Genomic DNA, 15744 nt, shown 5'->3' on the forward strand with positions numbered 1-15744 from the left:
GGGGGGGGGCGCCACAGGTTTTCTCACCTGGAGTGACAAAATGGCTAGAGACGCCCCTGGATTATACTGTATGTTTTTGTATGACTATGCCCTTATACTGTTTTATTGTATGACTTTGCTTTTTTTTCTTATGTTGATACTACTCTCACTCTCTCTCTGAGCAATTGTATGTGCCAAACCCAACCCAATTCCGGGCACGACCCAGTCGTGCTTGGCGATTAAAAAGATTTGTGATTCTATCACAGCAAGTTTAATTTTGATAGGCTTCAGCAGAACTCTGTCAAGCTTCAATCAAACTGCAAGTGCTGTACTGCTCAATGCAGAGCAAAGTTATGGACCATCGATCCCCCACCACTCCTGCCTCCATACCACAGAGATTGATAAATAGCACAATATCACAAGAAAGCCAATCATTTGAATATAAATGAGCAATAGATTACCGGAAGATTTAATCAGTGTTCAAAATCGATGTGTGTATAGCCAGCTTTAGATATTTGTTTGCCAACTAGGGTGATAAAATTAAGGTTAAGTTCAGCAATGACAGGAACCAACTGTAAACATCACAAGTAGAACTCAGAGGCTTTACAGCAGAGCAGTTTGTCCTAAAGGGAGGGGGAGTAACATTGTGTGTCTGTGTGTATAATTTATCTATGTAGTAGAGCATTGCTAAGCTAGCAAGCAGCTCCTGTATGAAGAGATCACATTCCAGCCCGGGTCTGACAGCTCTGAGCTAAGGGGAGGGGGAGTAACTATTTGTGTGCCTGCTTGTATAACTTCTTATCTCTTTAGTAGATGATTGCTGCAGAGATCTTGTTTTTAAAGACTGAAAGAGTTACTAAAAGACTACATGAACAGAGGCAAGACATCTTTATGGGGCCCTTTTGACCTCCTGGGGCCCATAAGCAATTGATTAGTTTGCCTGGTTGAAGATCCGGCTCTGACAGGAGCGCAAGGTAAAAATCTCCAGCACACTGTATGCTGCGGTTGTGCTAACTTGCGCATGCTCCATTAGCTTAACGGGCGTGCCACTGAACCCACCCTGAGCCCCTGGCTTCACAGGACGAGATCCCAGCACTTTGATTGGCCCAATAGGCTATTTGTCACATGACAGGAAGCCTATTGGGCCAATTAAACAGAGAGTGCCCGTTAACTTAATGGAGGGTGCTTAAGCTTAAAGAATAAACCACATAGTGATAGTAACAAAGGTGGAAATGGAGGAATTATACAAGTATGCCAGATATTTCAAGTATTTAAACAATTTGTACACAGTGTTAATTATTTCAGAGAAGATTCAGAGTTTAACAAGTTTATGGTAGATGGGAAAAAGCTGGTTTTCAGTCTGTTTGTGTGGATGCGGATTGATCCAAATGTCTACCTGATGGAAGGAGCTCAAACAAGGCATTTCCGGGGTGAGCGTTGTCCTTGATAATGATTTTGGCCCTTCTCATACAGCGAGTCTTATACAGTTATCCAGAAGTCTCAAGGAACCAGAAGGAAAAATTCTGACCTTGCAGGATGCATAAATCTTGTTTTACAGTTCTTTATGCAATAATAAACCTCTGTTACATTAAGTTAAGTCTGTCTTTTGTCTTAATTTGTTTTAAATTACTGTATTTCAACATTAATACTGAGTTTGGTATATAGTGTGGGGTATAGTACTGTTTTTTGTTAGCTAGGCCTATTTTTAACATTGACCCTCAAGCAACCAGAAACTAAACTTATCCGGCATTTGCCAGTCCCCGTCGGTGCCGGATAATGGGGGTGTTACTACACAAGAGTTCCAGTGATGGTAGTTCAGTGACGATAATGACTTCTGCTGATTTTGCAGCTCACTGCAGGGCTTCTCTGGCAGTCTTGGTGAAGCTGTTGTACCAGGCCGGCATCAGACCGCTTTCTATAGGGCATCTGTAGAAATTAAACAGCAGCTTCTGTGAAAGGTTAGCGCTCCTTAGTTTTCTCAAAAATTAGAGGCACTGTTGTGCTTTGCCAGTTACAGCTAAAGCATTGTCAGCCCAGGAGTGGACTATTGCACTGGCCACAGGGCATCTGGGTGTCACTGCAGTACATTGAGGCTCGGATCTCTTCTGCTTCAGACCTCAGCGGTAGCAGAGTACAGAATTCAGGGGCATCTACAGTATGTGGACACCTGAACCTGCTCACTGCTACACGCTACTAATCTGGGATTTCCTGAAACCTGTAGCGTATGCTCGCAGACCTTCAGCATCTACCCCATATATACTCGAGTTAAAGCCTATGCCCAACTTACACCTAAAAAATGTGAAAAATGATTGACTCAGGTAGAAGCTGAAGGTATGTAGTCAAAGGGAACCTAAACTGAGAAGGATATGGATTTTTCCTTCTAAAATAATACCAGTTGCCTGACTCTCTTGCTGATCCTGCATCTCTAATACTTTTAGCCACAGCCCCTCAACAAGCATGCAGATCAGGTGCTCTGAGTGAAGTCAGACTGGATTAGCTGCATGCTTGTTTCAGGTGTGTGATTCAGCCACTGCTGCAGCCAAAGAGATCAGCAGGACTTACAAGCAACTGGTATTGTTTAAAAGGAAACATCCTCCAACCCTGGTCTTTTGGTTTATATTTGTTTATTTTGTTTTCTTTTATTTCTTTGCTATTGTTGATTTCATTTCTTTTTTGTATTGCTGTTTTATCGTAGTGTTGTAAGTCTTTATGCCTATATTCTTATTTGTGGAGTAGGGAACCTACTGGCATAACAGGGTGGACTGCACAGTTTGTGCTGATCTATAGTTGTGAAGGACTGCATGTCCCTTGTAGGTTTTGCTTTCTTAGCTAAAGGACTTTCATCCAGTTCTCTCCCACAAGGGTGCCTCTATTTTCTATATGTTATACATTGTTTTATTATGTATGATATCTTTTTTGCTTTCAGTAAAAAGATGATTGATAAAAAAGGAGACATCCATATCCCTCTCAGATAAGCTTTAAATTTTACCAGAGCTCATTTAAGTAAAAAGATTTATACATACCTGGGGCTTCCTCCAGCCCCATACACTCTGATCGCTCCCACGCCGCCGTCCTCAGTCTTCTGCAGTGCCGGTACCGGGTCCCCACACTTCTGTCACTCTGAGCCAGTCTGACATAAGAGAAGTGTGCCCTCTACGTATCTCTCCAGCAGCTGTTGGAGAGATACGCAAAGAGCGCATTTCTCCTGCGTAGACTGGAGCGTCTGTCGGAAGTGCGGGGACCCGGTACCGGCGCTACAGAAAACTGAGGACAGAGCGTATGGGGCTGGAGGAAGCCCCAGGTATGTATAAATCTTTTTACTTAAATGATCTCTGAGTCCCTTTAAGCTGAGCAGTAATGGCTGCGTGTCCCCTGCTATGTGCACTGTGCCCCGTATTGTGTGCAGCTGATTACGGTAATGCCCATTAGATAAAGGCTTACCACCATGCTGCCGCCCACCAGAACAGAATGTAAGGCAGACAGATCCTCTGTGTCCCTGCACCCCGAGTGTCCCCGGCATAAGCAGAGCGCTGTGTGTCCCCAGCTATGTGCACTGTGTCCTGTATTGTGTGCAGCTGATTACAGTAATGCCCATTAGATAAAGGCTTACCACCATGCTGCTGCCCACCAGAACAGAATGTAAGGCAGACAGATCCTCTGTGTCCCTGCACCCCGAGTGTCCCCGGCATAAGCAGAGCCCTGTGTGTCCCCCGCTATGTGCACTGTGTCCCGTATTGTGTGCAGCTGATTACAGTAATGCCCATTAGATAAAGGCTTACCACCATGCTGCCGCCCACCAGAACAGAATGTAAGGCAGACAGATCCTCTGTGTCCCTGCACCCCGAGTGTCCCCGGCATAAGCAGAGCGCTGTGTGTCCCCCGCTATGTGCCCTGTGTCCCGTATTGTGTGCAGCTGATTACAGTAATGCCCATTAGATAAAGGCTTACCACCATTCTGTCGCCCACCAGAACAGAATGTAAGGCAGACAGCTCCTCTGTGTCCCTGCACCCCGAGTGTCCCCGGCATAAGCAGATCGCTGTGTGTCCCCGCTATGTGCCCTGTGTCCCGTATTGTGTGCAGCTGATTACAGTAATGCCCATTAGATAAAGGCTTACCACCATGCTGCTGCCCACCAGAACAGAATGTAAGGCAGACAGCTCCTCTGTGTCCCTGCACCCCGAGTGTCCCCAGCATAAGCAGAGCACTGTGTGTCCCCCGCTATGTGTACTGTGTCCTGTATTGTGTGCAGCTGATTACAGTAATGCCCATTAGATAAAGGCTTACCACCATGCTGCCGCCCACCAGAACAGAATGTAAGGCAGACAGATCCTCTGTGTCCCTGCACCCCGAGTGTCCCCGGCATAAGCAGAGCGCTGTGTGTCCCCCGCTATGTGCCCTGTGTCCCTTATTGTGTGCAGGGCCGGCGCTACCATTAAGGCAAAGGAGGCAGCTGCCCCAGGGCCCCAGAGCTTGTAGGGGCCCCCAGTGGCTACAAGAGGAAAAAACATTTTCAAAATCGGCCTTATAGTTTTTGAGAAAATCGATTTTAAAGTTTCAAAGAAAAAAAAACCACATTTAAAAACCTGCCGACTTTAATGGTTAATAGCAAATCCACCTTAAATGCTAGAAACCCTAAATTTGCAGGGTATGTTAAGGAGATCATTAGGAATAAGAGGAAAAAACAATTTTTCAAAAAGACCTTATAGTTTTTGAGAAAATCGATTTTAAAGTTTCGAAGGAAAAAAAGTATACTTTTAAATGCGGTAAATGTCACTTTTAGTAGCAAACCTAACGGTAGTGTAATTTTACATGCATCAAACGAAAGCGCAATAAATTTCCTGACGGGGTTTCCAGGGGGTCTATACGCAGCCGCAGCGCTTTGGCCAGGGATCGCTATACAGCCGCAATATGGCTGTATGAAGATCCCTGGCATGTTTTCCTATTTTCCCAATTTTTTTTTTTTTTACGTTTAGAGTGCGGGAATTAAAAAAAAAAATTGTGGGGTCCCCCCTCCTTAAACTTTTTAACCCCTTGTTCCCCATGCAGGCTGGAATAGCCAGAATGTGGAGCTCTGACCGATTGGGGCTTCACACCCTGACTATACCAGCTGCAAAAAAGGTCTCTTAATGCCGATTTTTGTTCTGGGGTATATGTTGGGGGGGCCCCCCAGGTTTATTTTGCCCTGGGGCCCCATTGTTGCTTAAACCGGCCCTGATTGTGTGTAGCTGATTACAGTAATGCCCATTAGATAAAGGCTTACCACATGCTGCCGCCCACCATAAATAAATAAATATAAATAAATAATAAAGTCCGGCTGCACTGTCAGTCGCTCTGCTATCTGTGCAATCTGCCGCCTCCAACGTGGAATCCGCCGCTCTGTCCATGCGGCGGTTTCTCCGCGTTGTGCCGCCATGTTGGACGCGGAAACAGCCGCCTCACTCTGAGCCCTTGCGGCGGCTTTTCCGCGTTTCCTCACACACATCCTTAAGCTCAGAATCATGCACCCATCTACATAGGTACTCAGGGGCGTGAGTTCTTGTAGATGTATCTGTAGATGAGGCTGTTGTGTAGCAACTAAAAATGATTATGATGATAATAGATTGTTTAGCTTGATGGGCAATCTGTAACTGAGGGGGTGTTCCAAGCCTTACCCCATAGAGCAATATTAATCCATACCGTGCACTGAGGAGGATCAGCCAGTCTGTATTCATGTTGGATTATTGTGGCTCTGTACAATTAATAAGCTGACACATCCTTGCATTCCAGCGGTTCTGGAGGTGTGGTTAGCTTTCTGGGATAACAAAGGGGTGATTTGTATACTCAGCAGTGGTTCATTGTGGGAGACATCATACATTCACTCCAATCTAAATAATCTCAAATACCTTCTGTTTTAAGAAGGCACATTTCTTTATTCCTTAACATTGAGTCTATTTTGGTTCTTCTTAGGTCCTTTACACACTGCTTGGGGTTCTGGTTCATCATGAGCTTGATAGGCAATCTGCAACTCATAGTAAATGAGATCCCACAAACAGTGGCTGCAGTTAGTGTATTCACCACAAGATGGCGATCACACACAGGAAATGATGTCAGATAGGAAGAAGAGAAGTTGCAGGAAGTGGAGAGGACACGTTGTTGGAAGAGGTAATTGTGTGATTCTTGTTATATACTAGCACATATATGGCTGCTGGGCATTGTACAGGATGTATTGCAGTGGGGAGATCAGTGCAGACAATGGCAAGTATGAGGATAGTAATAGTATGAATGAGCATAGAGATTGTATGCAGCAATAACTGTATATAGGAGAGATGGGGAAGAGAGCATTAGTGTTAGATGGAATGTGAGCAGTCACACAGGGCTTTTCTCCTGTCTGACTCACAGTGCTTGGGAGCTGCAGCCACAGAAGGCACAGTCAGTAGCACCCCCTCCCCTCCTGGGCATTAAAGGGAAGGTTCAGGGACTAACTAAAAAAAATAAAAATCCATTTCCACTTACCTGGGGCTTCCTCCAGCCTGTGGCAGGCAGGAGGTGCCCTCGGCGCCGCTCCGCAGGCTCCCGGTGGCCGACCCGACCTGGCCAGGTCGGGCTTCTTCTGCGCTCCATGGTGCGTTTCACGCCGGCGCGCTGACGTCATCGGACGTCCTCCGGGCTGTACTGCTCAGGCTCAGTAGTTCTGAGCCTGCGCAGTACAGCCCGGAGGACGTCCGATGACGTCATCGCGCCGGCGTGAAACGCACCATGGAGTGCAGAAGAAGCCCGACTTGGCCGCCGGCCTGGCCAGGTCGGGTCGGCCACCGGAGACCACCAGGAGCCTGCGGAGCGGCGCTGAGGGCACCTCCTGCCTGCCACGGGCTGGAGGAAGCCCCAGGTAAGTGGAAATGGATTTTTATTTTTTTTAGTTAGTCCCTGAACCTTCCCTTTAAGCTGCATAATAAATATATCACTAAACAGATGCTGCCTCCAGCCAGGATGTGATCCCCGCTCTGCACCCAGCACTCTTACATACGGTGACTAGACCTCCCGCTTTAGCAGGGACACGTCCTGGATTTGGGGTCCCCTGTCCCAGGCTGCATGGGGTCCCCGAGAAAAATGTCCCACTTTTAGCTGCAGGATGTCCCGGCCGCAGGACTCTGTCCACCATCTAATGGGCTGTGCTGTGGAAAGTAGGCGCCGGCCACCTGGCATTAACCTTGACCCCCCCCCCCCCCAACATGCTTCCCCATCAGCCATGCTCTCCCTCCAATCAGTGCGGCCAGCCCCGCCCAGCCTAACCGCACAGATCGCTGGGACAGGGAGGTGGGATTTTTGAATAGCCAATCCATACAGGAGAGCCTTACTGATGTGTACGGCATCCACTCGCTGGTAAGAGTGGCATAGAAGCTTCACAGCAGCCCGTGTCACCAGCACTGTCCCTCGGTGCCCCCTTCCCTATGTGTGTCCCTCTCTCCCCCAGCATTGTCCCTCAACATGTCCCCCCCCTCTTCCTCTCCCACTCCCCAGCACCAACTCGTGTACCCCCCTCCCCCACCACAGTGTGTGTGTCCTTGCCTACCCCAGCACTGTCCCTCAATGTGTATGTGTCTCCCTCTTCTCTCCAGTGTGTGACCCCCCCTCCAGCATTGTCCCTCAGTGTGTGTTCTCCTGCTGCTCCTCTCGTACCCCCACTATGAACCCTCTCGTGTGTGTGATTGTCATCTTCCTCCCCTTCCAGTCAGTGTCGCCCTCCTCCCTCCCTCCTGTCATCCTCCTCCCCACCTACTGTCACCCTGTTCCCCTTTCAGTGTCACCCTCCATGGCCCTACCACTCACAAGTGACAGCAATGGGGAATGCTGGGGAGAGGGGGATCCTGTATTGGCAGTTTCACCACTGACAGCTGTATAACCTAGATTATCCTTCCCTTATTATTTATCTAAAGGCAGCAGCATCCTGTATGGATCACATGACCACATCACTGAGGATGGAGGAGGACCAGAGTCATGTGACTGAAAGGATATTCAACCTCACACTGGAGATCATCTATCTGCTGACTGGAGAGGTGAGGAGAATTCTGGGAGGTCACATGACATCACTCTTATCTCTATTAATAAAACACACCTGACCAGAGAGGTGAGGAGGATTATGGGAAATCGTGTGACGTTAGTGTTGGTGTTTCCATACAGAGTTTTCCTCCAGTGAAGTCTGGTAATCATGTGACCATCACGGTGCCGCCACCTCACTCCCTGATATCTGAGAGACACAACAAGAAGAAGATTCTGGAAGTCACCAAGAAGATGATGGAGCTGCTGACAGGAGAGGTGAATGGCGCTGGGAATTATGGGACATTAGCCAGTAACAGCAAAGGGTGTGTCTGGGCGGTGACTGTATTATTGTGTGTGTCAGGTTCCTGTGAGATGTCAGGATGTCACCATCTATTTCTCCATGCAGGAGTGGCAGTATATAGAAGGACACCAGGACCTCTACAAGGACACCATGATGGAGAATCAGCCACCCCTAACATCACCGGGTAAGAGGAGATTCTCTGTTTTTTGTAAAGAAGAAATCAGTGCTTGGGGTCCTCCTAGATCCCCTCATCTGATAAACACAAACCAACCAGGCAATGACCTCAAGCAAAAAAAAAAAAAAAAAGAGGGAAATACCGCATTTTATATTTTAGACTTTTTTTTCCAAGTGCAGTAAGATTGTCACACATGCTGTAATAGGTAATTTAGTGAGAAATGCTGCTTCAGTTCAGTAAGACCTGCTCGGTAATGCAGAAGTCTCCCAGCTGTGGAGGAGGTCTCTGCAGCAAGCTGAGGTTCTCTCCAAGTGTCTGCATAACCCATTCCTGTGTGACAGCTTTCTAGAGAGTAAAGGGCTTCCTGCATCCCTTTAGATGTGTATGCATGCCAATAAAGGGCCTCTTCTGTGTACCAGTATATACAGGATCTTCTCAAAAAATTAGCATATTGTGATAAAGTTCATTATTTTCTGTAATGTACTGATAAACATTAGACTTTCATTTATTTTAGATTCAAATACACACAACTGAAGTAGTTCAAGCCTTTTATTGTTTTAATATTGGTGATTTTGGCATACAGCTCATGAAAACCCCAAATTCCTATCTCAAAAAATTAGCATATTTCATCTGACCAATAAAAGAAAAGTGTTTTTAAAACAAAAAAAAGTCAACCTTCAAATATTTATGCTCAGTTATGCACTCAATACTTGGTCGGAAATCCTTTTGCAGAAATGACTGCTTCAATGCGGCGTGGCATGGAAGCAATCAGCCTGTGGCACTGCTCAGGTGTTATGGAGGCCCAGGATGCTTCGATAGCGGCCTTAAGCTCATCCAGAGTGTTGGGTCTTGCGTCTCTCAACTTTCTCTTCACAATATCCCACAGATTCTCTATGGGGTTCAGGTCAGGAGAGTTGGCAGGCCAATTGAGCACAGTAATACCATGGTCAGTAAACCATTTACCAGTGGTTTTGGCACTGTGAGCAGGTGCCAGGTTGTGCTGAAAAATGAAATCTTCATCTCCATAAAGCTTTTCAGCAGATGGAAGCATGAAGTGCTTCAAAATCTCCTGATAGCTAGCTGCATTGACCCTGCCCTTGATAAAACACAATGGACCAACACCAGCAGCTGACATGGCACCCCAGACCATCACTGACTGTGGGTACTTGACACTGGACTTCAGGCATTTTGGCATTTCCCTCTCCCCAGTCTTCCTCCAGACTCTGGCACCTTGATTTCTGAATGACATGTAAAAGTTGCTTTCATCCGAAAAAAGTACTTTGGACCACTGAGCAACAGTCCAGTGCTGCTTCTCTGTAGCCCAGGTCAGGCGCTTCTGCCGCTGTTTCTGGTTCAAAAGTGGGTTCATGCTTCCATCTGCTGAAAAGCTTTATGGAGATGAAGATTTCATTTTTCAGCACGACCTGGCACCTGCTCACAGTGCCAAAACCACTGGTAAATGGTTTACTGACCATGGCATTACTGTGCTCAATTGGCCTGCCAACTCTCCTGACCTGAACCCCATAGAGAATCTGTGGGATATTGTGAAGAGAAAGTTGAGACGCAAGACCCAACACTCTGGATGAGCTTAAGGCCGCTATCGAAGCATCCTGGGCCTCCATAACACCTGAGCAGTTCCACAGGCTGATTGCCTCCATACCACGCCGCATTGAAGCAGTCATTTCTGCAAAAGGATTCCCGACCAAGTATTGAGTGCATAACTGAACATAATTATTTGAAGGTTGACTTTTTTTGTTTTAAAAACTCTTTTCTTTTATTGGTCGGATGAAATATGCTAATTTTTTGAGATAGGAATTTGGGTTTTTCATGAGCTGTATGCCAAAATCCTCAATATTAAAACAATAAAATGCTTGAACTACTTCAGTTGAGTGTATTTGAATCTAAAATATATGAAAGTCTAATGTTTATCAGTACATTACAGAAAATAATGAACTTTATCACAATATGCTAATTTTTTGAGAAGATCCTGTAGATCTGCATGGATACAGGGAAGCCTCTGTTAGGCTACTTACACACCAGGACAATGCGTTTAGGGGACGTTATAGGGCACATAACGTGCCCCTAACGCAACGCCTGGTGGTGTTGGAGCAGGACATTACCAAGAGCCGCGTTACAAGCAGTTCTTGGTGCGCCTGCTCTGTCGGAGGCACTGCGGAGACCACGTGAGCGGAGCTCTCCGCATCACGTGGTTCCGCCAGCCAATCCGCGGCCGCTCCAAGATGTAAACAATGCAAGTGCAGTGAAAAATAAGTAGCCATGTGCCTGGCTACGTAGCGGCCTCTCCCCGCCTCCTCTCTGCCCATAAAATGAGAAAAAAAAAAACCTACTGAGCATGTGCAAACAGTCTAACGTGGCTTAGCCGCATGTAAAGTACTGCGTTACAATGTAACGCAACGTGGGCACTGTGAACAGCCCATTGATTTTTTTCATTGCTGTGCGTTGGGGTGCGTTACAGGCTGCTCTAACGTGCGCCTGTAACGTCCCATTGTGAAAGCAGCCTAAATGTCTTCTGCTGTTTGTTTTTTTTTTTTTTCTGATAGCCCACCCAGCAGTGCATCTGATCAAATGAGGTGAGTAGCAGGACCAGGTGGCTCTTCCTATTGGCTTTCTCCCTTGTCTGTCAATTTTATCACATGCTGATTTCTAGTTATTGACAGGTCCAGCGAGATCTTAAAAATACCCAGCATTTTCTTTGTTTTAGCAAATGCTCTAATTTTAGTGAATTGACGGTTTTTGAGGTATTCAACGCACAAGCCGGTAATTTACCTCACTAGTCTGTAATATATACTTTTCAATGTGATAACACTTAGTTAATTGAGCCCATAGTATTCAGTCACTGTGTGTGTTTCCTACAGATGGATCCAGTAATGAAAACCCACCAGGGAGGTGTACAGGTCCTCTTTATTCCCGGGATTGTCTAAAGGAAGATCCCATCACCCCCCACCATTATCAGGTAGGTGGAACTGAGTGTCATTAGAGACCCCAAACTATGTGACATTGTTTCCTGTTGTCTATGCTGTTATCTGTGTTCACATTATAAAGTGCTTCTTATTTCGTGTGATTAGGGTGGAGAACTGATACATGTAAGTGCTGTGGTTAAAGAGGAAGAAGATGAGACGTATGTGAGGAGTGATCAGCAGTCTATGGAGGGGGGTGAACTGATTGGGACAAGTAAAGAGGAAGAAGAAGAGACATATGTGAGGAGTGATCAACAGTCTATGGTGGAGGGTGACATGATGAGGATAAAGAAAGAGGAAGAAGAAGAGGCGTGTGTGAGGAGTGATCAGCAGTCTATGGAGGAGGGTGACATGAGGATAAAGAAAGAGGAAGTAGAAGAGACGTGTGTGAGGAGTGATCAGCAGTCTATGGAGGAGGGTGACATGAGGATAAAGAAAGAGGAAGTAGAAGAGGCGTATGTGAGGAGTGATCAGCAGTCTATGGAGAAGGGGGACGTGATGAAAGTATCTAAGAAAGAAGACATTATTGCAGAGATGAGAATTGGTGAGTAATAAACATTAGATATCCAATAGCCTTATTAACCACTTTCCCCACCGCTACAGTATATCTACGTCAGCTGTGGCATCCTCCAAGCCACAACGACGTAGATCTACTGACCTGGCTGCAGCCCTGCTGTGCACGGTCGGGTGCGCTTCAGAGCGCACCCTCCGGCACTGTCAGCTGCAATACTAATTGGTGGAAGGGAACATGTTCCCTTTTGGCCAATTAGTCCACCCCCCTCCCATGAATGATCGCTGCAGTAGTGAACTGCAGCGATCCTTCATCTGTCCCCCTCGGCGCACAAAGAGTTAAAAAAATCATCCAGCAAGCAGCCTCACTCACCTACCTCGTTCCTGCGACGATCCTGAAGTCTGATCCTCCGATCACCGCTCTTCTGCATTCAGCCGCATATTGCCGGAAACCCGGGTCCCAGCTTGATGACGTCATCAAGCCGGGACCCGGGTTACCGGCAATATGCGGCTGACTGCAGAGCGGAGAACATAGGATCAGGCTTCAAGATCGTCGCAGGAACGAGGTAGGTGAGTGAGGCTGCTTGCTGGATGATTTTTTTTAGGATTTCTGCACGAAGGGGGCTGCCTCATGGGGGGGAGGGGGGGCATCTGGCTATCGATCCCGGGGGGTGGGGGGGTAGCATAAATAAAAGGGGGGGTTAGATATTTGTTGGGGGGGCATCTAATTGACTAAGGGGAGGGGGGGTTACTAATTTGGTGCATCTGGGCAACTGGGGGGCAGTTATCATATACTGGGGGCACATTTGGCTATAATGGGGGGCAGCACTAATCCTGGGGGTACATCTGGCCATAATGGGGTTAATCCTGATCCGGGGACACATATGGCTATAAAGAGGGGCACTATTCCTGGGGGTGCGTCTGTCAATCTATTCTGGGGCTTTCAAACGCAGGGGACACGTGGCTATGCTAGGGGGCTGATATTGGGGACACATCTGACTATACTGGGGGAGGCGGTGATACTGGGGACACATCTGGATATCTATACTGGGGCGACTTTAACTGGCGGCACAGTTTTTATGTCAATCGCACTTTTTATTTCCTAACAGGAATTGGTCAAAATTGAGAAACAATGCATTTTTTAAAAATGTTCCCACTTTTTCCCATTAAAATGCATAGAGAGGAACATTTTACTTTGTACCAAATACCCCCAATGAAAGCTTAGTTTGTCTTGAAAAAAACGATATATAGATTATTTAAGTGGCACAAGTACAGATGAAGTTATTGCTGATTAAAAAGGGACACCGCTAAAGTGTCAAAACTGCTCTGGTCAATAAGGGGAAAACCAGGTCTGGATGCGAAGTGGTTAAACTGAGTAACAAATATGTCCCTGCTGGGCACAGTATAGATCATCTTCCTCTCAATATGCCTGGTAATATTCCCACAATTTAATGAATCTACCCCTTTGATACAATGTAAAGCAGTCAGTGTACATCTTGTATAATGGTGTAAATTTGCTGTCCCACCAACATAACTCAACACACAGCCATTAATGTCTAAACCGCTGGAAACAAAAGTGAGGACACCCCTAAGTGACAAATGTCAAAATTCTACTCAATTAGACATTTCAGGGCCCAATCCAATTCACCTTTTTCCTAAGTTTTCTCCTTGGTGATATTTTCATATCTTGTCAATAAATGGCCTTTTAAGCCACCAGCAAGCAACAAACAAAATCTTACTAAGATTATAAATGTGAAGGTTTGGATGTTTGTTACTCGATCACGCAAAACTGGCTGAACGGATTTGAATGAAATTTGGCACACACATACAGTGCTGCTCGGATACCCCTTTTCAAAATCCAAACAGAATTCAGATCCGGATACCTAGAAATCCGAATCGGATATCCGAATTCAAACTTTTTGGTACCCGAATCAGATTCGATTATCCAAAACCAGAATCAGAGATATCCGCCTGGAATCGGATATTCGAGTAGAAAACTGGCCTTTAAATTGCTTCTAAAATATTTTTTAGGGTAAATGAGGCATGTAGCATCATGTTTTTTTAAAAGGGAAACACAAATTGATGATGTGGGGACTTAACCCCCCCCCCCCCCCCCCCCCAAATAGCTGTCAATTAACATCAGGACTAGGTTCCAGACAGCGGTTGTGCTGCCTACATTGTGTCTAAAGTCCAACCGCACAACTGGAACAGCACAGTTATCAGCCCAGACACCTCCAAAAAATTACACAGCAATTATATTAAGATTATCACCATGGCACCTAGTGTTGGTACCACGGCACAGGTAAAACATTAAAAAGGAGAGGTTCTAGGAAGCGGTCGTACTACCGCAGTTGTGGCCTCCCCACAACTGGGACAGCACAGTTATCATCCCAGACACCTCCAAATTTATTACACAGCAATTATGTTCAGATAATTACCATAACACCTAGTGCTGGTACCACAGCTGTAAAAAAAATTGAACCAGGCTTATTACTGAAGACGGAGCCAGGAGGTTGTGGTGGTAAGTCAGGCATAGTGATTCCCACTCAGCCACTTCATTTCCCCCTCTTGCCCACAACAGGGGCAAGGAACTTACCAACCACCCAAGCCTGGTTCATTTTCAGAAATTTCAGTCTGTCCACAGACTGGGTGGACAGACGAGCGCTTCTCGGTGACCACACCACCGGCCGCACTGAAGCACCTTTCTGACAGCATGCTGGAAGGCGGGTAAGACTGCACTTCCAGGGCGTACTGCGCCAGCTCTCTCCAGATATCCAGGTGCTTGACCCAGTAATCCAAGGGGTCCACAGGGGTGTTGGTGTCAAGCCCACTGTAGGACCCCATGTAGTCTGCCACCATCCGGGTCAGGTGCTGGTTCTGGCTTTGAGAGCCGGATGCTGCTGCAGGCACCTCCTCTGTAGGCAGCGGTACTGGCGTGACGTAGAGCGCCTTTGTCAGAGACAGTAGGTTTGTTGGGCGCCTGCTGCTGCTGGATGCAGGCACCTGCTTCTGTGCTGGCTGGACTCTGACAGCGGGGGGGGGGGGGGGGAGGCTGGGGGAAGGCTTCCTCCAAGTGCTGAACCAGAATACGCTGCAAGTCCCTTATTCGGCGCACCGGGTCTCCTCCTCCAGGCAGGAACTGAGCCAGCTTCCCTTCAGCCGTGGGTCTAGCATCAGGGTGATCCAGATGTCCTCCCGAGCACGCATCTGCTTTACTCTTGGGTCACTGTGCAGGCACTGCAGCATGTGCGCTGCCATGGGGAACAGGGACACCATCTCTGCTGACACATCTTTGGCACCCCCCGAGATAACAGTGCTGTCCTCCTCCACCTCTGACTCCTGAGCCTCCTCCTGCTCTCTCCACCCCGCACCAATGCAGCTGCACTCCACTGGGCCCCTTCTTCTTCATGGTCAGGGACTTCCAACTCCTCAAACTGCAAGTCCTCCTCAACCTCCTCCTCCTGCCGCTCAGAGGTGGACTGTGCAGGTGGCTGCTACTCCTGCTGGATCAATGCTGCCTCTCCCACTTCCAGCAGAGCATAAAGGGCCTTGTCCAGCATGCACTCAATGGTCACCCACTCACACAGCAACACACGGTCCCGGCTGACCATGTTGATGGCCTCCAGGAAGGGTGCCAGCACCAAGCACACTAGCTGCATTTTTCCCCAATCAGCACTGAGAATGATGTCTGAGAGGTGGGTGGTGCCGGTCCCAGACAAGGTGGCCTCCATGGTGGCTTTGGCCAGGAACTGGTTGACAGCCCGCTTCTGTTCATCCAGATGTT

At 47.3% G+C, this 15744-nt stretch overlaps 2 protein-coding genes across 2 annotated transcripts in view; one reads left to right on the plus strand and one right to left on the minus strand.

Annotated features, from left to right (window-relative positions):
* Positions 1-6054: 6054 nt before the first annotated feature.
* Positions 6055-12002, plus strand: LOC137537237 (neurofilament medium polypeptide-like). Its single transcript, XM_068259331.1, has 6 exons — positions 6055-6121; positions 7894-8013; positions 8138-8272; positions 8403-8481; positions 11349-11446; positions 11559-12002. Exons 2-6 carry the CDS (start codon positions 7909-7911, stop codon positions 12000-12002), a joined length of 861 nt encoding a protein of 286 aa, XP_068115432.1. The 5' UTR covers positions 6055-6121; positions 7894-7908.
* A 3060-nt stretch (positions 12003-15062) lies between these two features.
* The window catches only part of LOC137537238 (uncharacterized), a 37960-nt gene continuing 37278 nt past the window's right edge, over positions 15063-15744 (minus strand). The window contains exon 8 of the mRNA XM_068259332.1: positions 15063-15211. Within this exon, the coding sequence (XP_068115433.1) occupies positions 15063-15211 (149 nt within the window). The remainder of the gene's footprint in view (positions 15212-15744) is intronic.

Source organism: Hyperolius riggenbachi, chromosome 10, assembly GCF_040937935.1.
Source record: "Hyperolius riggenbachi isolate aHypRig1 chromosome 10, aHypRig1.pri, whole genome shotgun sequence".
NCBI lineage: Eukaryota > Metazoa > Chordata > Amphibia > Anura > Hyperoliidae > Hyperolius > Hyperolius riggenbachi.